This window comes from Hemibagrus wyckioides, linkage group LG27, assembly GCF_019097595.1.
Source record: "Hemibagrus wyckioides isolate EC202008001 linkage group LG27, SWU_Hwy_1.0, whole genome shotgun sequence".
Taxonomy (NCBI): domain Eukaryota; kingdom Metazoa; phylum Chordata; class Actinopteri; order Siluriformes; family Bagridae; genus Hemibagrus; species Hemibagrus wyckioides.
The window spans coordinates 19,565,062-19,591,455 of record NC_080736.1 but is presented as its reverse complement, the minus strand read 5'-3'; the positions used below and the strand labels follow the sequence as shown (position 1 = coordinate 19,591,455).

Sequence of the window (26,394 nt, the reverse complement as noted above, 5' to 3'; positions counted from 1 at the left end):
GTGAGCCGTTTGAGCATCACAAAATCATGAATCTAAGCAAACTTACTCACAACCAGTTGTTCTTTCTATGTAAAATGTTTTGAAACATTAGGGCTTTCCACTGTTAAGATATAAGAACATTAATTTTCTTCTATTATGTCCTTTTTTACATCCTCACCATAGCAACATCATTCACAATATCACAAATTCCTTCACAGTTTCACATCAGCCATGTCTTGCTATTATTCTGACTAATTTTCAACCAAATCAGGTGAAAGTAAGGGACAAAACATTAGATTTCTAAAAGTGACACACTTCCTGCTGCCAGTTGGTGGCACTAGGACTGAGACTCGCAGTATTCATGTCCCTGTGATCAGCTTTCTTCTCTTAACATAAAGTCGAAGTTTGATGTACATCAGTCAATAAACACAGAAGTTATTAGCCACTTCCTGTTTCCTTTTATTCGCCATAAGTTTAAGGGCTCCTCACGGCTGAACCGTTTGAGATATCAAGAATCCCTTCACAATTGTAGATCCTCAATGTTTTCAGATCATATTGGATCCTGTGTGGTCAAAATCATATAAATCCCCTAGGAGGAGTATATCAAACTGACCTTTCTCATAAACATTTGCACTCTCTGTGTGAAATATTTGGAACATTAGGCCTTTCCACTCGTAAGATATGAGAAGATTCATTTTCTTCTATTATGTTCTCATGTAAATCATCGCCATAGTAACATGATTCAAGGTGTCAAAAATTCCTTCACAGTTTCACATCAGCCATGTCTTGACATTATACTGACTGATTTTGACCCAAATCAGGTGAAAGTAAGAGACAAAATATTAGAGATTTCAAAAAATGACACACTTCCTGCTGCCAGTTGGTGGAGCTATGACCGAGACTCGCAGTTGTCATATCTGTGTGATCAGCTATCAATGCTTAACATAATCTTAAGGTTTCATGTAGATCACTTAATGTACCCAAAAGTTATAGCTACTTCCTGTTTTGTTTTATTCGCCATAAGTTTAAGGGCTTCTCACGGCTGAACCGTTTGAGATCAAACATCCCTTCACAACTTTGCATTATCAATGTCTTGAGATCATATTAGCCTGGGTTTGGTGGCGGTTGTATCAATGTCTTGAGATCATATTAGCCTGGGTTTGGTGGCGGTTGTATCAATGTTAGAGATCATATTAGCCTGGGTTTGGTGGCGGTTGTATCAATGTCTTGAGATCATATTAGCCTGGGTTTGGTGGCGGTTGTATCAATGTCTTGAGATCATATTAGCCTGGGTTTGGTGGCGGTTGTATCAATGTCTTGAGATCATATTAGCCTGGGTTTGGTGGCGGTTGTATCAATTCCCTAGGAGGAGTATTTCAAATTCCACTGGGTGCGTTTTGCAAACAACTCAAAATAACTGACTTCCTGTGGATTAGACTTAATGTCATGCAATGTGAAAGTTGTTCAGTTCAATGAGATCTAAGTGTGTACCAAGTTTTACATGGATACGTGCAAGTGTGTGTCAGCTATGCAGCAAGATTTTCCAGGGGGCGCTGTGACGGGTATGTGCCACGCCCAGGGCCAAGCCACGGTGACCTCCTAATGGCTGCAGATTCCAACCTGTCTGCTGATTTTCATGAGTTTTTGAGCATGTTAAGACCCCCCAAAAGTGTCCGGATGATTGAGAAAAAAAAAAAATAATAATAATCCTTAGAAGAACAAGAGGGCCCTTCACACTGCTAGTGCTTAGGCCCTAATTAGGCAGATGTCATGACACAATGAGCTTCTCAACTTCCCTCTCTTTACTGTTAGAGTCATGAAGAAGCTCATAAATGCTTACGAGTGCAGTTCAAATGAAGGAAGAACAGGCTGATTAAGACCGTTAATAATAACATTCTTGTGTGTGTGTGTGTGTGTTAAATGTGGTGAAAACACTATATTAAGATCACAGTAACAGGATCAGCAGCTTAACACAATAACTTCAAAACACTTTCCTTTAAACACAGATGAGAGTTTATTATACTGTTCTAATACACAGAACTGAACTAACACATAAACACACACAAAGATCACAAACAAGGGTTTAGAACAGAGATTAATATGAAATGAATATTGGAAATGAATCCATGTTGTTAGCAATGTGTGGTATATGTCAAACCATGAACTGAATGAACCATCAACTTATCAATTTAATCTTCTGTTAGTTCTTTAGTAGGGCTTTAAACTTTGTGTTTAAGTTCACCAGTTCAGAGAATCTAGAGGTCCTGTACTTGTCTTTACTGGTCTCTGTGGATGGGGAAATCCCTCATTACATCATTTGACTGGTGGGTTTCCAGTTGATTTTATTTGTTTGTGGTCTGGAAAGATTTTCAGTAGTAGGAGTTTTTATAGAGTAAAGTTTGAATTTTTGAGATTTTTGGATATAATATAATGTGTGTCTCTGTGTGTTTCAGGTGTACTGGGTATAGAGTGTTGGGGTGTGACTTATACTCCTGAACATGTGTGTGCTCTGAAAAACACATCGATTAATCTTTCCTGCTCTTATAAATATCCTGCAGGCCTCACAGTGATAAAATCAGTATGGTTCATTAAATGGCAGGGTGGTGCTGACCCTGAGGATGTGAGAGAGGATGAGGAGTATCAGGGTCGAGTGCAGTACACACAGAGCTCCCAGAATGACTGTAGTCTGAGAATCACTAACCTGAGAGAGAGAGACGCTCGAACATACAGGTTCAGATTCCACACTGATCCTACAGGAAAATACACCGGAGAACCTGGAGTCACTCTGTCTGTCACAGGTAATGTCACACTATTATACATTTATTTAACTACATTTATACAGATGAAGGAAATGAAAGTAATTCTGAACCTAAATTAATATTTGCAGATCTGAAGGTTACAGTATCAGACTGGTACAATGGCAACAAGAAGCTGAGCTGCATCACCACCTGCTCTCTGTCTAATAACCCCACTTACATCTGGTACAAGAACAGACAGCGTGTTACTGACCAGGACAGAAATGAACTGTATGTCAGTAGTGGGAATGCAGGCAGCTACTCCTGTGCTGTAAGAGGACATGAGGAGCTTCGCTCTCCTGCTGTCTGTAAGAACTCACTTTAAACTTCACTCACTCTGTCATCATGGTGCTAAATGTAAAAAGTTGAATACTCTTATCTCTAACTTTTTTAAATGTTTAAGTCCATTCAGATGCATGTAGATAGAAACTCATATCAAATAATAGTTTTAATTTTCAGTGTAAATTTTAAATATTAATCTAAATGTTATGTAAACATTAAACATACAGTAAATATTCAATTTAAAATGTTATATATAAATGATAAAACTAAACTTAAAAGTACATCCAAATGTAAATGTTAAATCTAAATCCAGATCTTAAACATAAATGTTTGTATACTTATCGCCCTCTCAGAGTGTACATCATGTGAAAACACAGTGCCTGTAGGGTTGCCAGGTTTACACTGTACTCTGCTAGTTTTGGAACAAAGTTGAAGTAAAAAGCAGTTCTGCTGATGGAATTTTGGTCTGATTTAAAAACAAGCCATGATAGGCGAGATCATGTTTTAAAGCAAATAAATTAAAAAATCTATTTTTACAAATAGATTCAGAAAGTCCTTTTTTCTTAATTTTAACTTAATTCTTATTTTTTTTTTACATTTGGACAATATCTGTTAGACTGCAGTAAACTCTCATGCAAGTCATGCTTTAGTTTTCTTTTTCTTTCTTTCTGTCTTTTAAATCTAAAATTAATTTTGTGTGTTTCAGGTGTTTTTGATGAGAAGCGCTGCTGGAGTGTGACTTATTCCACTCAGACTGTCTGCTCTCTGATTGGCTCATCAGTGAACATACACAGTTATTACACCTTCCCTAATAATTACAAGGTTACAGAAGTGTTGTGGTTCATTAAAGAATATGAGGATGTGAGAGAGGATGAGGAGTATCAGGGTCGAGTGCAGTACATACAGAGCTCCCAGAATGACTGTAGTCTGAGAATCACTAACCTGAGAGAGAGAGACGCTCGAACATACAGGTTCAGATTCTACACTGATCCTACAGGAAAATACACCGGAAAACCTGGAGTCACTCTGTCTGTCACAGGTAATGTCACACTATTATACATTTATTTAACTACATTTATACAGATGAAGGAAATGAAAGTAACTCTGAACCTAATTTAATATTTGCAGATCTGAAGGTTACAGTATCAGACTCGGGTAGTGGACAAATCAAGCTGAACTGTAACACCACCTGCACTCTGTCTAACAACCCCACTTACATCTGGTACAAGAACGGACAGCGTGTGTCTGAGTGTAAATCTGCCTCCTGCTCTGTAGCTGCAGTCGGTGGTGTGGTCAGTTACAGCTGTGCTGTTGAAGGTCATGACAGTCTCCTCTCTCCTCCAGTGTGTGAGTGTGGATTTTACTCTCCTCAATCAGAATCCATCTACATGTCTATCAAACACTGATCCTGAACACACAGCAGCTGATTCAGGTGTTTTATTTCTAATCAGATTCCCCTAAAAACCCCAGAGCAGTGGTTCTTCCCTCTGGAGACACAGTGGAGGGAGATTCAGTGACTCTAAGCTGTAGCAGTGATGCAAACCCTCCTGTTCTCACCTACTCCTGGTTTAAGCAGAGTGCAGCTGCAGACACACTGCTGACAACAGGCCAGAATTACAGCATCAGCAACATCAGCTCCCAGCACAGTGGACTGTACTACTGCACTGCTCACAACCAGCTGGGAAACCACACCTCTACACCAACACTCCTGGATGTGTTATGTGAGTATCATTCCTTGATCCCAGTGTATTTGTGCTGAATATTATCTGAACATACTTGAGAGTGTAACATACACTAAATCGTTCAGTACTGCAGCTCAGCTTTGCAGCACTTAAGGTCCAGACTAAAAAGGCCACAAAAAATTAAACCATCTTTGCATGCTTACAATTTTGCATTCTCCCTGCTGTTTCATGTTGGGATATGAGTTCTCCAGCAGTGCAGGTGTCACTATTACAATTTTATGACAATTTCCACAACTACAGGAAAAGGATTGTTGCTCCACAAAATTATCCATCTTGAAATTATTTTGCTTGGAGACACAGTGTCTTCACCCTATTGTCATGTGCATTATGCAGCAAACAAAACCTCCATGCAACTTCTCCATCTTTAGTTAAAGCATTAAAGGTCATCATCTACTTCTGGAGGATTAGATGTTCATATGGCTTCACATAACATCCACAGACATTGTGCATTGCTTCTGCAGGCAGTGTCACAAAGATAGCAGCTGTGTGAACTTCAATGACCACTCTATATGACAAAACCCCTTATGAGAACATTTATAAACACAGCTGCAAATAACCCACAAACACGGTATGCAAGCTTGTACATTTACGAGGTGGTTTTGTAATACGTATTTCTTAATAATCTTCTAAATCAGATTCCCCTACAAACACCAGAGCAGTGGTTCTTTCCTCTGGAGACACAGTGGAGGGAGATTCAGTGACTCTGAGCTGTAGCAGTGATGCAAACCCTCCTGTTCTCACCTACTCCTGGTTTAAGCAGAGTGCAGCTGCAGACACACTGCTGACAACAGGCCAGAATTACAGCATCAGCTACATCAGCTCCCAGGACAGTGGACTGTACTACTGCACTGCTCACCACCAGCTGGGAAACCACACCTCTACACCAACACACCTGGATGTGTTATGTGAGTATCATGTTTTGATCTCAGTGTATTGAATATTATCTGAACATACTTGAGAGTGTAACATACACTAAATCTTTAAATAATGCAGCTCAGCTTTGCAGCACTTAAGGTCCAGACTAAAAAGACCTTGCAACAAAGAATTAAACCACCTTTGCATGCTTAAAATCTTACATTCTCCCTGCTGTTTCATGTTAGCATACGAGTTCTCCAGCAGTGTCACTATTAAAATTTGAGGATAATTTCCACAACTACAGGGAAAGGATTGTTGCTCCACAAAGTTATTGTGGTCAAGGCCATTCTGTCCACAGCTGCACCAAAGTTGATGCAGTATTATCCATCTTGAAATTATTTGGCTTGGACAAACAGTGTCTTCACCCTATTATCATGTGCACTACACAGCAAATAAAACCTCCATGCAGCTTCTCCACAATAAGTTAAGGCATTAAAGGTCTTGATCTACTTCTGGAGGAATAGATGTTCATATGACTTCACATAACAACCACAGACATTGCAGTGTCACAAAGATGGCAGCTGTGTAAACTTCAACAACCACACTATACGACAAATTCCCTGATCAGAACATTTATATGCACAGCTATGATGACACCACAGACCCAGTATGCTAGCTTGTACATTTACGAGGTGGTTTTGTAATATGTATTTCTTGAAAATCTACCCAATCAGATTCCCCTACAAACACCAGAGCAGTGGTTCTTCCCTCTGGAGACACAGTGGAGGGAGATTCAGTGACTCTGAGCTGTAGCAGTGATGCAAACCCTCCTGTTCTCAGCTACTCCTGGTTTAAGCAGAGTGCAGCTGCAGACACACTGCTGACAACAGGCCAGAATTACAGCATCAGCAACATCAGCTCCCAGGACAGTGGACTGTACTACTGCACTGCTCACCACCAGCTGGGAAACCACACCTCTACACCAACACTCCTGGATGTGTTATGTGAGTATCATTCCTTGATCCCAGTGTATTCGTGCTGAATATTATCTGAACATACTTGAGAGTGTAACATACACTAAATCTTTCAGTACTGCCGCTCAGCTTTGCAGCACTTAAGGTCCAGACTAAAAAGGCCACAAAAAATTAAAGCATCTTTGCATGCTTACAATTTTGCATTCTCCCTGCTCTTTCATGTTGGGATATGAGTTCTCCAGCAGTGCAGGTGTCACTATTACAATTTTATGACAATTTCCACAACTACAGGAAAAGGATTGTTGCTCCACAAAATTATCCATCTTGAAATTATTTTGCTTGGAGACACAGTGTCTTCACCCTATTGTCATGTGCATTATGCAGCAAACAAAACCTCCATGCAACTTCTCCATCTTTAGTTAAAGCATTAAAGGTCATCATCTACTTCTGGAGGATTAGATGTTCATATGGCTTCACATAACATCCACAGACATTGTGCATTGCTTCTGCAGGCAGTGTCACAAAGATAGCAGCTGTGTGAACTTCAATGACCACTCTATATGACAAAACCCCTTATGAGAACATTTATAAACACAGCTGCAAATAACCCACAAACACGGTATGCAAGCTTGTACATTTACGAGGTGGTTTTGTAATATGTATTTCTTAATAATCTTCTAAATCAGATTCCCCTACAAACACCAGAGCAGTGGTTCTTTCCTCTGGAGACACAGTGGAGGGGGATTCAGTGACTCTGAGCTGTAGCAGTGATGCAAACCCTCCTGTTCTCACCTACTCCTGGTTTAAGCAGAGTGCAGCTGCAGACACACTGCTGACAACAGGCCAGAATTACAGCATCAGCTACATCAGCTCCCAGGACAGTGGACTGTACTACTGCACTGCTCACCACCAGCTGGGAAACCACACCTCTACACCAACACACCTGGATGTGTTATGTGAGTATCATGTTTTGATCTCAGTGTATTGAATATTATCTGAACATACTTGAGAGTGTAACATACACTAAATCTTTAAATAATGCAGCTCAGCTTTGCAGCACTTAAGGTCCAGACTAAAAAGACCTTGCAACAAAGAATTAAACCACCTTTGCATGCTTAAAATCTTACATTCTCCCTGCTGTTTCATGTTAGCATACGAGTTCTCCAGCAGTGTCACTATTAAAATTTGAGGATAATTTCCACAACTACAGGGAAAGGATTGTTGCTCCACAAAGTTATTGTGGTCAAGGCCATTCTGTCCACAGCTGCACCAAAGTTGATGCAGTATTATCCATCTTGAAATTATTTGGCTTGGACACACAGTGTCTTCACCCTATTATCATGTGCACTACACAGCAAATAAAACCTCCATGCAGCTTCTCCACATTAAGATAAGGCATTAAAGGTCTTGATCTACTTCTGGAGGAATAGATGTTCATATGACTTCACATAACAACCACAGACATTGCAGTGTCACAAAGATGGCAGCTGTGTAAACTTCAACAACCACACTATACGACAAATTCCCTGATCAGAACATTTATATGCACAGCTATGATGACACCACAGACCCAGTATGCTAGCTTGTACATTTACGAGGTGGTTTTGTAATATGTATTTCTTGAAAATCTACCCAATCAGATTCCCCTACAAACACCAGAGCAGTGGTTCTTCCCTCTGGAGACACAGTGGAGGGAGATTCAGTGACTCTGAGCTGTAGCAGTGATGCAAACCCTCCTGTTCTCAGCTACTCCTGGTTTAAGCAGAGTGCAGCTGCAGACACACTGCTGACAACAGGCCAGAATTACAGCATCATGAACATCAGCTCCCAGGACAGTGGACTGTACTACTGCACTGCTCACAACCAGCTGGGAAACCACACCTCTACACCAACACACCTGGATGTGTTTGGTAAGTGCACCATAAAACATTTACATAGCTGTATAAAGTAATAACAAAAATAAAGCCTAATATTGCTTATGATTTTTTGTGAAGGGTCAGAAGGGTCAGTGTTAATGTTCATCATGCTGGGACTGTTTATCTTCTTGGCATTAACACTCATCCCAGGAGCTCTGTGGATGTGGTATGTAAAATGTGAACATACTGAATGTGTTTGAAACCTGATTTACAATTAAATACTTATTTACAATTACCATGAACACATGCTTCCTGTTTCTCAGGAAGAGGAAGTGGAGCTCAGCTAATGACCACAGCAGCACTGGTGAGAGTGGACAGGTGAGTGTGGGTGAAAGGAGGAGGGACTGTTTGATCATGTGACGTGTTCAGATATAAACTTTATCCTCTGCTCGTTTTCAGCCTGAGTCTGATGCTGTATATGAAAATATCTCAGCCTCAGACCACAGCAGAAGAGTCGCCTCAGATGATCAGGATGACGTTCACTATGCCAGTGTTGGTATTAAACGTTCCCACACACAGGAAGTGTCTCTGTCCCCCAGACTTCCTCCAGACACCACAGAGGAAGAGGATGTTCAGTACGCTGTTAGCAGGAGCACTGCTGCCATCCAGTGAGCAAATCATCATCATTACAACACTAACTGTGCTGCTCAGTCAACATCATTAAGTTCTTTAAGTAACTGATTATAAATTTAACACTTTACACTATTCCTAAATCACCTCCTTTCCACAGGCTTGTGACAGATGAAGAGGCTGATGATTCATCTCAGATCTACAGCAAGGTCCAGAAAATCCCCAGACAAAGCAAAAGCTGAGAGAGATGTGATCGTTCTGTTCTGTATCCAAACTGAACAGGAGAAGAGGGGCAGCTTTAGCATTTCATCAGAGTAGCAGTATTGATGCTTCAGTAGTGTATTGTACTGCTCACATAGTACTGTATGCTGTTTTACCTTAACATTATGTATGCAGGTTGAGATTTTTAAGAAGAATTCAGGTTTAGGATTCATTTTATTTTTATCTCTATGCTTTTCTTTATTTATCTTCCATCATAATATTTTTAATGCTAATCAGTTTGTAGTGTTTTTTATTTTTAGTGCTTTATATATGGTTTTTTTTATACATTCTCTTTTGTGATAATTGTAAAACTTTCTTTGTCAATTATTGTTACTTTATCATTTAATATCTATAGTTTTCCTGGTGATATACATAACTAACAATGTGTAGTTTGCTTAAAAATGAATCAGAAGTAAATCCCTCAAAATAATCCATATTTCCCGTTAGACTGAATTTGACTTGCTGTTTAGCCAATTATGTTAGTTTAGAGCAGTGCTTCCCAAACTGTGGGCCGCGGCCCCCTGGTGGGCAGTAGCGGTATTGCAGGGGGCCGTAGCTAGGCTAAATCAAAATATTAAAATAATTAAAATATTTTAGAATAGAATATAAAAAGCTTCTGTTACACACTTTGATTCAATATAATTGTAAATAGTATGCAGACAGTATGTAGTGTTAAGGATTTAAATATATTTGTAAAGAATGTTTACATCATCTTATTTTCACCAGCATATAAAAATATTACATTTTATGGTAGTTCTCATAATTCACATGAAATTCTTTCAAACTGGTTAATAAATGTTGATAATTTTGTGCAAAGAGACAATCTGCTTTATTAAATATATCTAATATACAAATATATGTATAAATATATCTTTATACTATTAATCAATATGCTGTATTTTTTAAGCAAAGAGGTTGGGAGGGGGAGTCGTGGAGCTTTTGCTATGTATTTGGGGGGCCTTACCCCTCTGAAGTTTGGGAAGCTCTGGCCTAGAGGATGTACCTGAATGAATCTTGATTGTTTTTGTTAAACTGATGGAGCTAAATTGTGAAGTGCTTCCTTTTTGAATGTTCATTGTAAATTCAGGCCTTATAACTGTGAAATCAATGACTGTTAATTTCAGCAGTGGTTTTAAAGGCTGTCATGTGACCTGTGAAGGCGCTCACACAGACACATGGGTGGAGTGTGTGGGTGTGTTGACTGTCCAGTTATATTCCATATAGATTGATATTAGGATCCTGATTAAGGGTTTGTTTATGATTTGATGAATTATCCCAGTGCACTGTTGAATTCTCGATTCTGATTGGTCAGAAGTTGCTGATTTTATAGTTCACATGCTTGTTCTATTATGTTATTGTTTCTGTATTTTTTAAAAAGCCTAATAATGAGAATCAATTGTCATTAATTTCTTTATTTCTAGTGGTCCAAAGCTTGAAGTTCCACTGGCCGCCTAGTCTACTCCTATAACCTTATTCTTTTACGTTTAACTGAGTTCTAGTCTGATGTCTATGATGCAAGTGATTTTATTTTCCATTTAGTTATCAATCTCTATCCACTGTATCTGTACAGATAGAGTAAAAACAGAGGAGCCTTTTAGTCCACATTCATTTGTAAATCCAAGGGCAGCTGATTAACTCCCCCAATAAACATTTACATTTAAGGAAACTCTTTTATTATCATTTTTTGTACATAAAGGTGGCTGTAAATAGCTGTTGGATGGCAGTAACGTTTTTTTTAGTGGATGATGTTTGTGATCCTAACAATTCTGCACCAAAGAAACTCAATAAGAGTCGCTGGATACGTTTTTGATCAGAGCACATTGGTCAGACACCCGAGGAGCACCACTGCCACTTCTGTTCACTGCAGCTCTCCAAGGCCACAAATTGTTCACAAATATCTGCTTATGCCAGTCAGGATTAAATTCTAAGGGGAAAAAGCATAAAGTATAGGTTGTGTTATTCATCCATCCTCTAATTCCATGTGGCTTTGACTGTGGTGGATCCAGAAAGATAGGAGCTGCAACCAGGGGTAAGTCCAAAAAGCATGTTCTAGTTTATCCAAATCCCCTTTAGAGACCATCTTTCACTGTCCCAGAGAGCACAAGATGGCAGGTTGCAAGGGGAATTTTCTGTATTTTTGCCTTGACCAGGTTACTTGGACCTCATGAAATACCACACTGAGATGCCTCCATGCACAGCTGCCCATACCAGTGGCTTGACCAAAACAAATGTGATTCAGAAGGATCTCAAGGCTGTGCTCAACATGAGCAGTCTGGTGGTCTCGGTGCACGGGGGTCAGTCTGTTTTGGTGTGTCAATACTGGGAACAACTAATCATCACAATATAACCCCAAGTCAGTTAAACTTATCAATCTGTCCAGATAGGTAGCATAAGTGATTATGAATCAGTTTCACTTGCTTTGGTGCAAATGAAGCTGACATGCACTGGAGAGGCAACTGCCAATCACACCCCCAAAAGGTAATGCATGTGGTGGCCACTGAAAATTTTGCTATCCTTCTTGACTGATTTGCCTCTAGTTTTGTTAGGGTCCTTGTTACTACTTGTAGCATGAGGCAATACCTGCAATCCAATCACAGGTAGTCCGGATCCTAAAGGATGGCATGTCCATATGTGCCATCGTAAAGGAGGTTTGGGGAGTCTCCCAGAACATTGAGGAGATACCGGTAGATAGGCCATTAAAAATGGAGAGCTGCGCAGGGCCACAGAAGGACATCAACGTAGGTGCAGGACAGTCAGCAATCTGCTTCTTTGTGCAAAGACTAACAGGACGAGCACTGCCAGAGCCCTACAGAATTACTTCTAGCAGGCTACTGGTGTACATAAGGGCCTGAAATCGTAACTATAATTATAGCTTGTAGATTGTAATAGAGGTCTGGAATTATGTTGCCCCATGTTTACTATGAATGTTTTGATTGTGAGTTAAGGCAAAACTCAAAATGGCAGTGAGGCAGTTCCTTGCATGGACTGTACCTTCATGAAAAAGGGATGAGAATATTATGTTCAATATTATGTTCAATATTATATCATTCACTTATAATGCGCTTACATGGCAATTAGGTGTGCTTGGCACACTAGGTATATTTAATTTTTATGCCAGATGTTAGTCATATACTGCAATAGTCTACCAAGGAGAACTGAATTCTGAATTCGCATGCACAGAGAGAGCTGCCTCTCAAACCATGTGAGTAGAGAATTAAGTTCTCTTTTTACGGTTGTTTGCACTTGAACCTTCAAATACACACAAAATTATGTCAGAATGTCCGTCCTATCTGTTTAGTATTCACCTAACCACAGTCTGTTATGTCTTAAATGACCGTAAATAAAAAAAGATCAGATGTGTATCAATATTATATCTGTGCTGTAGGTCTTAAAGTGTCAGCAGCCTGATATTGTATACCTGCTGCTGTCTATGTTGTTGATGTTAATTGAAAGTAAAAAATTCACTCAGTGCTCTTGACTGGATAATATTTGTAGACTATTTCTTATTTGAACACTGGCAATTGATGGAGATGTTTTTCTTTATTACTGAACTGTTTATCTGTTATCTGTAATTGCTTGAGAGCTTTAAAAAAATACATTCATTAGGGTAGTGTTAGTTTATGCATCTCTGATCAGACAAGCAAATATTTTGAATGCATCCAGGACCCACTGACTGACAGCAGAAATACTTACCTGGATTACTGTGAATGGACAATAGTGTAATGGAGGAAACTGTAAACGTAAAAGTGACAGTGTTGGTTCACTTACTGTGTTTTAATGAACTTTGTCTTTTGTTGTATTTCCATAACAGTACAGTAATGTTTTATGTGGTGGAAATTCTTGGAACATAAGAGTACAAAGTTTCTATTTTTTTTCTATTTTTAGGTTATTTACTGACAATATTGTCTTCACATTCTTCTCACAACTTAGGATGCGCCATTTATTTCATTTTTATTCTTGACTGGTAGCATTGTTTAAATAAGCTTAAGCAAATTCAAATTAGCTTGGGCATTCATTTGTTAACAGCTATTCTCTTGGCATTGTAGTTGTGTATTTATGATGAAACATAATAATGGGCCTTCGCAAGTGTTCATGTCCACATCTAATCACCATTACTGACAGTGACACTACTGTACCTATAGTGAAAGAACCGGAAACACAGAAGCTGTAATAAAAAACATGGATGTTTTCATGTGAAGAAACTGTTGGAAGCTCTATCTAATGGCTCTTCGTAGTTATTCACATATGGACCACTAGAGGGCGCGTCAAGGCATAATTGTGTTTGGCTGAGTGTAAAATATGTAATTGCAGAAAACACCAGACGATTCATTGCTTCTCTCTCTCTCTCTCTCTCTCTCTCTCTCTCTCTCTCACACACACACTTAAAAAAGGTTCTAAACTGCTCCTTTCATTGGTGCTGCGGTGATAAATAGCTATTCTCTTGGCACTGTAGTTGTGTATTTATGATGAAACAGGCAGTTCAGTGACTTGGCCTTCTCTAATCATCTAATCACCATTACTGACAGTTACACTACTGTACCTATAGTAAAAGAACCGGAAGAAACTGTTAGAAGCTTAGACTACTGGCTCTTCGTAGTTATTCATGTACGGACCACTAGAGGGCGCGTCAAGACATAATTGTGTTTGGCCGAGTGTAAAATGTGTAATTGCACGTTTGTAACAGCAGAGGGCAGCAAACACCAGACGATTCATTGCTTCTTTCTTTCTTTCTCTCTCTCTCACTCACTCACTCACACACACACACACACACTTAAAAAAGGTTCTAAACTGCTCCTTTCATTGTTGCTGATTTTTCTGATTTTTCTGTCATTTAAATTGTAATTTATTGACGGTCCCTAAGTGTCACATCGCTGAATGTCTGTCGAATATCCAAAATCAAACTAACTTCAGTGTTCCTGATACCGAGGTGAAGTTTTCGGTTGGATATTCCACAGACATTCAGCGGCATGTCACTTAGGGACCGTCAATAAATTACAAATTCAATGATAAAACCCAGGAGCCCCCCCCCAATAATTTACATACCACTTGACCCAGTAGCTCCCAACCTAAGCAAAATAAGACACACATAATTTAGATTAATATTTGTATGGAAACAATAATATTTTGTCAATAGATTCCACTCCATGTGACACAGTGGCTCCAAACCTAAGCTGAACTGGATCTCCTAGCGCTAAAAACTGTATATAAATTTTGACTGGGTTATGTAAAGTGATAATAGGCCTATTCTATTTCCACTTGGAGGTAAAAAAAAAAAAGTGGTTGAGCGTAGTTGTGGTCCATGATAATGGGTCAGCTATGATAATGATCAATATTTAACCCACCAGATACCGAGCCACTATTAATCAGAGTGTAAATTTTCATGACCCGGACCACCGGATCCGCGAACATAACAGCAGTCAGCACTTCACTAGACTCTAGAATAAATGAGCAAAAAGACAAAAGATATTAAAATGATATTAATTAGATTAAAAAGTGGTTTGTATCATTTGTCTTTTGTACTTTTGTTCTTCTTAGGTTCGTTGTCACTGGGTCACGTGGCATGGAAACTATAGGGAAAAAAACTCCTGAGTTTTGTTTTATTCAAATGGTAATTTATTGACGGTCCCTAAGTGTCACGTCGCTGAATGTCTGGTGAATATCTAACCTGAAACTTCGGTGTTCCCGGTGGCGAGTCACGATTTACAATCAGCGATGAGTAATCTCAGAGCATCACGGATAGTTTTATCCTCAGTGGACTTCTGGTTGGAAAATGTTCTCATGATGGTTCTGTGAACTATATCGCTTATCAATTTCCCCAATAAATCGCACAACCTCTTCCGTAAACACTGCGACGTCATACGATCCATTCCGCGTCATCTAGAGTTTCCTAAAGCGCGGCCCCCGATTGGTCCGTCTAAGTGAACCGAAGCTTCCTGTATCAGTCTGTGCTTATATCTAGACATGATGAAGATGGGTGCATGGTTCGATTTTCCATTTTCGTTTCCTTTCTTTTTTCCATGTAGTCGGTGTTAAAAACGGCGGTAGGTGAGTTCATTGTAAACCAATAGAAATAAGATTGTTTCTGTCGTAACTGATGGTATCCGTGGTGAAAAAAGGAGGTTTATAATGTCTGTAGGTTTATTCCTACTACTTGATTCAGTGTCACATTTCCGCTATTTACTGTGTACGATAGTAGCAGACCTCCTGTATGTTACCATTTGTTACTAAAATATGTCATTAACAATAAACAAATGAAGTTATCTGTTTAAATCGAGCTCAATTTCATCATTAAACGATATCGGAGATGTTCTAGACTCTGTTTTGGGGGGTTTGGTATTAGGTTGATCTTCGATGAGGAATAATGACGGACATCTTGTGGTTATTTATTTAGATTTTTTTGCAAATGTATTTAAACCCTTGTATGTTTCTGTTCTTGATGAATTAAACGCTCTGTTCCGTTTATCACCAGTTGTTACCGAGCTGTTTCTAATACTGCGGTTTATCCAGCCGCTCTTTCTGAAAGCACGGTTAAACTAGCTGCACGTATATTTCAGTGGCGCGGCTTTTAGACACTTCGCGGTAATAACGCTGAAAGAGGAAAGCCAGCATTCGCAAGCTCCTACACCACAGAACCAGAACTTCATACAAAACCATCATTTACAATAAAAGATAAAGAATATTCAATATCACCGTATATCTCAGTCTAATTTACACTAATTTACATTTATGTGTCTAATTTACACAGGAATCAGTTTTTAATCCATTATAAAAATAAACAGTTCAGATTGTTAGTTGATCAAATCCACTTAGATCACTTCATAACGATCTACTCTATGTTCAAGATAAAGAACTGTTAGTTGATGAAGTTAACTCACATCACTTTATAATCACCTACTCCATGTTCCCAATAAAGATCAAGCAATTTTACTGTGGATTTAAAAAAAAACTTCATCAAATTCACCATATCTGTCAATATAATTGTGTCATGAGGCACTTTTTAATCCATTCATCGTGTTTTTCTTTTTCTTGGAAATTTCTTAACCCATGTAACCTGCACTGGCGTCCTCTCAGCATCTCAGTCGAGACAGTTAGCCTAAGAGACTAATTATTTTATGGCTTTTTATGGTTAATGCTGTTCAGGAAACCTGTCATCATTCAATCAAATGTATAAAAAGAACAGAGAGAAATCCCTCAGTAACTTTTACCTCAGACTTCCCCTGAGGAGGATATATGAGGATTTTGTTTATATATTTTATCACCTGCTGCGTGCTCCAAGGTAAACTGTACAGTTTGAGTTATATTCAGTGATGACGCTGATGTTCATGATATCATTAGCTTAAAAAGTCTTTTGTCAGGAGATTGTTTTTGTAATACATAAACAAACAGGGAAAATAAGAGCTAGTTTAAGTGTTTCAGGAAGAGGATCGGTCTTCACCCATCATTTGAAGACTCAGCTGTTCGGACATCTATGGGAAGTTCTTTCCATTGTAGTTCAATGTACTAATTTTCATAAATCTACATGACATGATAACAATAAGACATGAAACTCATATGACAGCATGACATAAACAACCAGATGTAAAATTATAAGTAAAATTCCTACACACTGTACACACATTATGCAGAAGCACAGTATAGGTGGACATCACAGAGTGAAGAGAAGCTGAAGAGATATGATGCTTATGTAGGCCTGTAAGCTGTGTATAAAAAAAGAACCATTCTTGTGGCTGGTAATAACTAAAACAAGTGAGGAAAACACCAGATATATAGTATTCAGTGTATAAAGATAGTGAATGGCAGTTGAGAAGAGATGTGGTGAAACTAGGGCCTGATACATGATAGTACATGAAGTAAAAAGTCAGTTCTAAGGTAAAGTTAAGTAAGTTAAGGTAAACTGACAGAAAAGAGCAGGCCGAGGTAAATGAGAGAGCAATAGCATTGATAAGAAGAGCAAATAAGTTAGGAAAAAAAAAAAAGTAACAAGTAAAACTAAGTCAATGAAAGTAAGAAAATAAAGACAGCATATAGAGGTAGATAGAGGGGGACTCTGAGTTCCGACAACCACCTCGGTGCCTGAAGAGAACAGAGTCTTGATGTATACCTCCCTCTTACCCTGAGAGATGGTGGGACCAGTGGAGCAGTGCTAGTAGATCAGAGGGAGCGAGGTGCAGAGTGAGGAGTAATAAGAGCCTTGGGGTAAGAGCTGGTCCATTCTTGGATTTATAGGCAAGCGTCAGTGTTTTAAATCTGATGCAGCTACTAGAAGCCATCATTTGTAGAGGATGAATTGAGTTCAGAGGTAGACCTGCCAGTAGAGAGCTGCAGAAGTCCAGTATGTAAATGACCAGAGACTGAACAAGCACCTGAGCAGTCTGTGTGGATAAAAATGGCAGAATACTTCTGATATTGTACAGAAGAAACCGACATGAGCGTGTCACAATAGCAACATGTGCTAGCTATGGTGTTGTTAGCTGGTTGCTATGCTAACCAAGTTGGTTGCCAGGGTGTTGGTAGGTGTTTCTCATGATATTCCAACATTAATTCCAATCTTTCCCAAAAGCATAGGATCACTATTTGTATAGTATATAACTAGCCTGTCTCATACTCTGTATATTGTGGTCTTTATTTAATTTTTCTCTATAACACTGTTTGTAAATTAAATGTATCGTGTAGTTATTTTATGTCTGTACTTTTGAGGGTCACCAGCAGCCGGCACAAAATTTATAAAAACATACTTAGCCTATAAATCTGATAATTCCTGTATAATTTCCTGGATCTAAGAAGAACACTATGCTGTCTCTGTCAAGGGAAAATACTTAAGTTATAGAAACGTGTTTCTAAAGCACAAAATAACGGATGCTTGTGTAAGAAAGGGCGTTCATCACACTGTTCTCATTCAGTGAAAAGGAAGAGACTAATTCTAAATGAGGGAGGTGTCATGACACAATGCGCTTCTCAACGTCTGTGTCTTTACTGTTAGAGTCATAAAGAAGCTCATAACTGCTTACGAGTGCAGTACGAGTGAAGGAGGAACAGGCTGATTAAGACCGTTAATATTCATTATAAGAGTAAGATCGATTCATTTTGTATTTATGAGGATATTTTTGGTGTAAATTCTACACGTGGTGGATCTTCGAGTGTCAGCTGTCTGAAGGCTGATGTTTTCCAGAATGTTGAGAAATATTACAGTAGCAGCGATCCTCATGTTACTGACAGGTAAACTTTTCCCATATTTCATCTCTCTCTCCTGTTTTACTGTGCTGTTGTGTTTCTACTGCAATAATTCAGAAAAAATTCTCCACATGTCTGTGTGTTTGGAAATATTTTATAAATTTGACATGATTTGGGTGTAGAGAAGAACATTTGTAGGATGTTGGAGAGTAAAAGACAAGAGTTATGGAGCAGGAAACATGGAGCTGGTCACACACTATGTGTTTCTGAGAACAGCAGCAGCAGTTAACACTGTGGTTATGGTCTTGCTGGTCAGTGCACTAGTTATTACTTTATGCTCTGAACTCATTTTACTTTGTGCTTCTGGTGTGTGTGTGAGTGTGTGTGTGTCCTAAATGTTGTGAAAAACTATATTAAGTTCACAGCAACAGGATCAGCAGCTTAACACAATAAATTCAAAATGCTTTCCTTTAACACTGATGAGCACGGTGTTTGCTCGAGCCCTCATCCTGTTCCTGACTTCGGCTCATTTTCTTTTCTTTTTTCCATGTAGTCGGTGTTAAAAACGGCGGTAGGTGAGTTCATTGTAAACCAATAGAAGTAAAAGAGTTTCTGTCGTAACTGATGGTATCCGTGATGAATAGAAAAGGAGGTTAAAATAAAGGAAAGTGTAAAAAATGTGGTCACAGCAGCTGACCTCACCAGCCACTATTGTAATAAAGCAGTTTAATGAATATTGTATAATGTAAAGTTTATTTGTACTATTTGATTCAGTGTCACATTTCAACTGTTTACTCTTGGTTTTTATTTCCTGGTGTGCCTGTAGTGCATGTATTACGGTAATAAACAAAAAGCTGAGTGTGTAGAACACTATCAGATTGATTTTGTAAATAAAGATTATTAAAAAAAATATTATTATTATTATTATTATTATTATACTTTGACTTTAATCTCACTCAGTGTTTTGCTTCATTTGCTTGGAAATTTCTTAAACCATTTAACCTGCACTATCGCCCTGTCAGCATCTCAGCAAACCTTTTTGGTTACTATGGTGTTGCTAAGGTATTCCAGTGGTTTGCTCTCATATTACTGGTTTGTTGCTATGATATTTCATGTATACATTTACCTTTCTGGCATTTGACAGACCTTATCCAGAGCGACGTACAAAAGTGTTTTGAAGTCTCTATGGATAAATACATCACTGGTTCACTAGATCACAGACTTGGGATATCATTAGCTTAAAAACTCTTTCGGGAGGAGATATAGCAAATTGTTTTTGTAATCCATAAACAAACAGGGAAAATAAGAGCTAGTTTATAAGTGTTTCAGGAAGAGGTTCGCTCTTCACCCATTGCATGAAGACTCAGCTGTTCAGACATCTAGGGGAAGTTCATTCCACCACCTCGGTGCCAGAAAAGACAAGAGTCTTGTTGTATACCTCCATCTTTCCCTGAGAGATGGTGGGATCAGTGGAGCAGTGCTAGTAGATTGGAGGGAGTGAGGTGCAGAGTGAGGAGGTAAGAGCTTTGAGGTAAGAGGGAGCTGGTCCATTCTTGGCTTTCTAGGCAAGCGGGAAGCCAGTGGAGAAAGAAAAGGAAGCGACTAATCTAAAATATAGTTGCAAGCAACGATGATCGGGCCCAAGCAATGGTGCCATTGCCACCAAGGTGCACCAGACAACGTGAGCACAGTGGGTACATGCATTTAAAGGGGAAATACCAAAAGGACAAGAGTGACAATTGGGGTTCATGAAACTGATAACAGCAATGTACACTGATGGCAAAAAGAAAACTGCCTCTCTGTCTAAACTATATAGGACAAAAGTGACAGTTTGGGTGTAATGAAACAGATCATAGCAATGTCCAGTGATATCAAAAGGGACAATGACTCTCCCTCTATTTTGTATAAATATTTTATTACTAAATTTATATGTGTACGTTATAGATTGATATATATGATGATATTCTGGTAATATGGTAATTTTAATAATATTATACTAATATAATTTACATCATACTATTTTTCTTTTCCTGAAGTGTATATACAGTTTTTGGTTCACTCTGTATATATAAATTGTGAACATGAAGCCATATTTAAAAAAATTTAAAATAAATGGGAAAGAGCCTCTAGTGGACATAGTCTAGTACTGCAGGAGTCAGGCCAAAACCATGTCTAGTTAATTGGCTGATAAATGTAAAAATTTGTTGTGAGCCGTTTGAGCATCACAAAATCATGAATCTAAGCAAACTTACTCACAACCAGTTGTTCTTTCTATGTAAAATGTTTTGAAACATTAGGGCTTTCCACTGTTAAGATATAAGAACATTAATTTTCTTCTATTATGTCCTTTTTTACATCCTCACCATAGCAACATCATTCACAATATCACAAATTCCTTCACAGTTTCACATCAGCCATGTCTTGCTATTATTCTGACTAATTTTCAACCAAATCAGGTGAAAGTAAGGGACAAAACATTAGATTTCTAAAAGTGACACACTTCCTGCTGCCAGTTGGTGGCACTAGGACTGAGACTCGCAGTATTCATGTCCCTGTGATCAGCTTTCTTCTCTTAACATAAAGTCGAAGTTTGATGTACATCAGTCAATAAACACAGAAGTTATTAGCCACTTCCTGTTTCCTTTTATTCGCCATAAGTTTAAGGGCTCCTCACGGCTGAACCGTTTGAGATATCAAGAATCCCTTCACAATTGTAGATCCTCAATGTTTTCAGATCATATTGGATCCTGTGTGGTCAAAATCATATAAATCCCCTAGGAGGAGTATATCAAACTGACCTTTCTCATAAACATTTGCACTCTCTGTGTGAAATATTTGGAACATTAGGCCTTTCCACTCGTAAGATATGAGAAGATTCATTTTCTTCTATTATGTTCTCATGTAAATCATCGCCATAGTAACATGATTCAAGGTGTCAAAAATTCCTTCACAGTTTCACATCAGCCATGTCTTGACATTATACTGACTGATTTTGACCCAAATCAGGTGAAAGTAAGAGACAAAATATTAGAGATTTCAAAAAATGACACACTTCCTGCTGCCAGTTGGTGGAGCTATGACCGAGACTCGCAGTTGTCATATCTGTGTGATCAGCTATCAATGCTTAACATAATCTTAAGGTTTCATGTAGATCACTTAATGTACCCAAAAGTTATAGCTACTTCCTGTTTTGTTTTATTCGCCATAAGTTTAAGGGCTTCTCACGGCTGAACCGTTTGAGATCAAACATCCCTTCACAACTTTGCATTATCAATGTCTTGAGATCATATTAGCCTGGGTTTGGTGGCGGTTGTATCAATGTCTTGAGATCATATTAGCCTGGGTTTGGTGGCGGTTGTATCAATGTTAGAGATCATATTAGCCTGGGTTTGGTGGCGGTTGTATCAATGTCTTGAGATCATATTAGCCTGGGTTTGGTGGCGGTTGTATCAATGTCTTGAGATCATATTAGCCTGGGTTTGGTGGCGGTTGTATCAATGTCTTGAGATCATATTAGCCTGGGTTTGGTGGCGGTTGTATCAATTCCCTAGGAGGAGTATTTCAAATTCCACTGGGTGCGTTTTGCAAACAACTCAAAATAACTGACTTCCTGTGGATTAGACTTAATGTCATGCAATGTGAAAGTTGTTCAGTTCAATGAGATCTAAGTGTGTACCAAGTTTTACATGGATACGTGCAAGTGTGTGTCAGCTATGCAGCAAGATTTTCCAGGGGGCGCTGTGACGGGTATGTGCCACGCCCAGGGCCAAGCCACGGTGACCTCCTAATGGCTGCAGATTCCAACCTGTCTGCTGATTTTCATGAGTTTTTGAGCATGTTAAGACCCCCCAAAAGTGTCCGGATGATTGAGAAAAAAAAAAAATAATAATAATCCTTAGAAGAACAAGAGGGCCCTTCACACTGCTAGTGCTTAGGCCCTAATTAGGCAGATGTCATGACACAATGAGCTTCTCAACTTCCCTCTCTTTACTGTTAGAGTCATGAAGAAGCTCATAAATGCTTACGAGTGCAGTTCAAATGAAGGAAGAACAGGCTGATTAAGACCGTTAATAATAACATTCTTGTGTGTGTGTGTGTGTGTTAAATGTGGTGAAAACACTATATTAAGATCACAGTAACAGGATCAGCAGATTAACACAATAACTTCAAAACACTTTCCTTTAAACACAGATGAGAGTTTATTATACTGTTCTAATACACAGAACTGAACTAACACATAAACACACACAAAGATCACAAACAAGGGTTTAGAACAGAGATTAATATGAAATGAATATTGGAAATGAATCCATGTTGTTAGCAATGTGTGGTATATGTCAAACCATGAACTGAATGAACCATCAACTTATCAATTTAATCTTTTGTTAGTTCTTTAGTAGGGCTTTAAACTTTGTGTTTAAGTTCACCAGTTCAGAGAATCTAGAGGTCCTGTACTTGTCTTTACTGGTCTCTGTGGATGGGGAAATCCCTCATTACATCATTTGACTGGTGGGTTTCCAGTTGATTTTATTTGTTTGTGGTCTGGAAAGATTTTCAGTAGTAGGAGTTTTTATAGAGTAAAGTTTGAATTTTTGAGATTTTTGGATATAATATAATGTGTGTCTCTGTGTGTTTCAGGTGTACTGGGTATAGAGTGTTGGGGTGTGACTTATACTCCTGAACATGTGTGTGCTCTGAAAAACACATCGATTAATCTTTCCTGCTCTTATAAATATCCTGCAGGCCTCACAGTGATAAAATCAGTATGGTTCATTAAATGGCAGGGTGGTGCTGACCCTGAGGATGTGAGAGAGGATGAGGAGTATCAGGGTCGAGTGCAGTACACACAGAGCTCCCAGAATGACTGTAGTCTGAGAATCACTAACCTGAGAGAGAGAGACGCTCGAACATACAGGTTCAGATTCCACACTGATCCTACAGGAAAATACACCGGAGAACCTGGAGTCACTCTGTCTGTCACAGGTAATGTCACACTATTATACATTTATTTAACTACATTTATACAGATGAAGGAAATGAAAGTAATTCTGAACCTAAATTAATATTTGCAGATCTGAAGGTTACAGTATCAGACTGGTACAATGGCAACAAGAAGCTGAGCTGCATCACCACCTGCTCTCTGTCTAATAACCCCACTTACATCTGGTACAAGAACAGACAGCGTGTTACTGACCAGGACAGAAATGAACTGTATGTCAGTAGTGGGAATGCAGGCAGCTACTCCTGTGCTGTAAGAGGACATGAGGAGCTTCGCTCTCCTGCTGTCTGTAAGAACTCACTTTAAACTTCACTCACTCTGTCATCATGGTGCTAAATGTAAAAAGTTGAATACTCTTATCTCTAACTTTTTTAAATGTTTAAGTCCATTCAGATGCATGTAGATAGAAACTCATATCAAATAATAGTTTTAATTTTCAGTGTAAATTTTAAATATTAATCTAAATGTTATGTAAACATTAAACATACAGTAAATATTCAATTTAAAATGTTATATATAAATGATAAAACTAAACTTAAAAGTACATCCAAATGTAAATGTTAAATCTAAATCCAGATCTTAAACATAAATGTTTGTATACTTATCGCCCTCTCAGAGTGTACATCATGTGAAAACACAGTGCCTGTAGGGTTGCCAGGTTTACACTGTACTCTGCTAGTTTTGGAACAAAGTTGAAGTAAAAAGCAGTTCTGCTGATGGAATTTTGGTCTGATTTAAAAACAAGCCATGATAGGCGAGATCATGTTTTAAAGCAAATAAATTAAAAAATCTATTTTTACAAATAGATTCAGAAAGTCCTTTTTTCTTAATTTTAACTTAATTCTTATTTTTTTTTTACATTTGGACAATATCTGTTAGACTGCAGTAAACTCTCATGCAAGTCATGCTTTAGTTTTCTTTTTCTTTCTTTCTGTCTTTTAAATCTAAAATTAATTTTGTGTGTTTCAGGTGTTTTTGATGAGAAGCGCTGCTGGAGTGTGACTTATTCCACTCAGACTGTCTGCTCTCTGATTGGCTCATCAGTGAACATACACAGTTATTACACCTTCCCTAATAATTACAAGGTTACAGAAGTGTTGTGGTTCATTAAAGAATATGAGGATGTGAGAGAGGATGAGGAGTATCAGGGTCGAGTGCAGTACATACAGAGCTCCCAGAATGACTGTAGTCTGAGAATCACTAACCTGAGAGAGAGAGACGCTCGAACATACAGGTTCAGATTCTACACTGATCCTACAGGAAAATACACCGGAAAACCTGGAGTCACTCTGTCTGTCACAGGTAATGTCACACTATTATACATTTATTTAACTACATTTATACAGATGAAGGAAATGAAAGTAACTCTGAACCTAATTTAATATTTGCAGATCTGAAGGTTACAGTATCAGACTCGGGTAGTGGACAAATCAAGCTGAACTGTAACACCACCTGCACTCTGTCTAACAACCCCACTTACATCTGGTACAAGAACGGACAGCGTGTGTCTGAGTGTAAATCTGCCTCCTGCTCTGTAGCTGCAGTCGGTGGTGTGGTCAGTTACAGCTGTGCTGTTGAAGGTCATGACAGTCTCCTCTCTCCTCCAGTGTGTGAGTGTGGATTTTACTCTCCTCAATCAGAATCCATCTACATGTCTATCAAACACTGATCCTGAACACACAGCAGCTGATTCAGGTGTTTTATTTCTAATCAGATTCCCCTAAAAACCCCAGAGCAGTGGTTCTTCCCTCTGGAGACACAGTGGAGGGAGATTCAGTGACTCTGAGCTGTAGCAGTGATGCAAACCCTCCTGTTCTCACCTACTCCTGGTTTAAGCAGAGTGCAGCTGCAGACACACTGCTGACAACAGGCCAGAATTACAGCATCAGCAACATCAGCTCCCAGCACAGTGGACTGTACTACTGCACTGCTCACAACCAGCTGGGAAACCACACCTCTACACCAACACTCCTGGATGTGTTATGTGAGTATCATTCCTTGATCCCAGTGTATTTGTGCTGAATATTATCTGAACATACTTGAGAGTGTAACATACACTAAATCGTTCAGTACTGCAGCTCAGCTTTGCAGCACTTAAGGTCCAGACTAAAAAGGCCACAAAAAATTAAACCATCTTTGCATGCTTACAATTTTGCATTCTCCCTGCTGTTTCATGTTGGGATATGAGTTCTCCAGCAGTGCAGGTGTCACTATTACAATTTTATGACAATTTCCACAACTACAGGAAAAGGATTGTTGCTCCACAAAATTATCCATCTTGAAATTATTTTGCTTGGAGACACAGTGTCTTCACCCTATTGTCATGTGCATTATGCAGCAAACAAAACCTCCATGCAACTTCTCCATCTTTAGTTAAAGCATTAAAGGTCATCATCTACTTCTGGAGGATTAGATGTTCATATGGCTTCACATAACATCCACAGACATTGTGCATTGCTTCTGCAGGCAGTGTCACAAAGATAGCAGCTGTGTGAACTTCAATGACCACTCTATATGACAAAACCCCTTATGAGAACATTTATAAACACAGCTGCAAATAACCCACAAACACGGTATGCAAGCTTGTACATTTACGAGGTGGTTTTGTAATACGTATTTCTTAATAATCTTCTAAATCAGATTCCCCTACAAACACCAGAGCAGTGGTTCTTTCCTCTGGAGACACAGTGGAGGGAGATTCAGTGACTCTGAGCTGTAGCAGTGATGCAAACCCTCCTGTTCTCACCTACTCCTGGTTTAAGCAGAGTGCAGCTGCAGACACACTGCTGACAACAGGCCAGAATTACAGCATCAGCTACATCAGCTCCCAGGACAGTGGACTGTACTACT

The 26,394-nt window shown here is 38.8% G+C and overlaps 1 protein-coding gene across 1 annotated transcript; it reads left to right on the top strand.

Annotated features, from left to right (window-relative positions):
- Nucleotides 1–24,886: 24,886 nt before the first annotated feature.
- On the top strand, nucleotides 24,887–25,577 carry LOC131347595 (B-cell receptor CD22-like; the record flags this gene model as incomplete). Its single annotated transcript, XM_058381758.1, has 3 exons — nucleotides 24,887–25,154; nucleotides 25,259–25,466; nucleotides 25,553–25,577. Coding segments are annotated over 3 exons (501 nt in total), but the record flags the coding sequence as incomplete, so codon positions are not given.
- Between the last annotated feature and the right edge of the window lie 817 nt (nucleotides 25,578–26,394).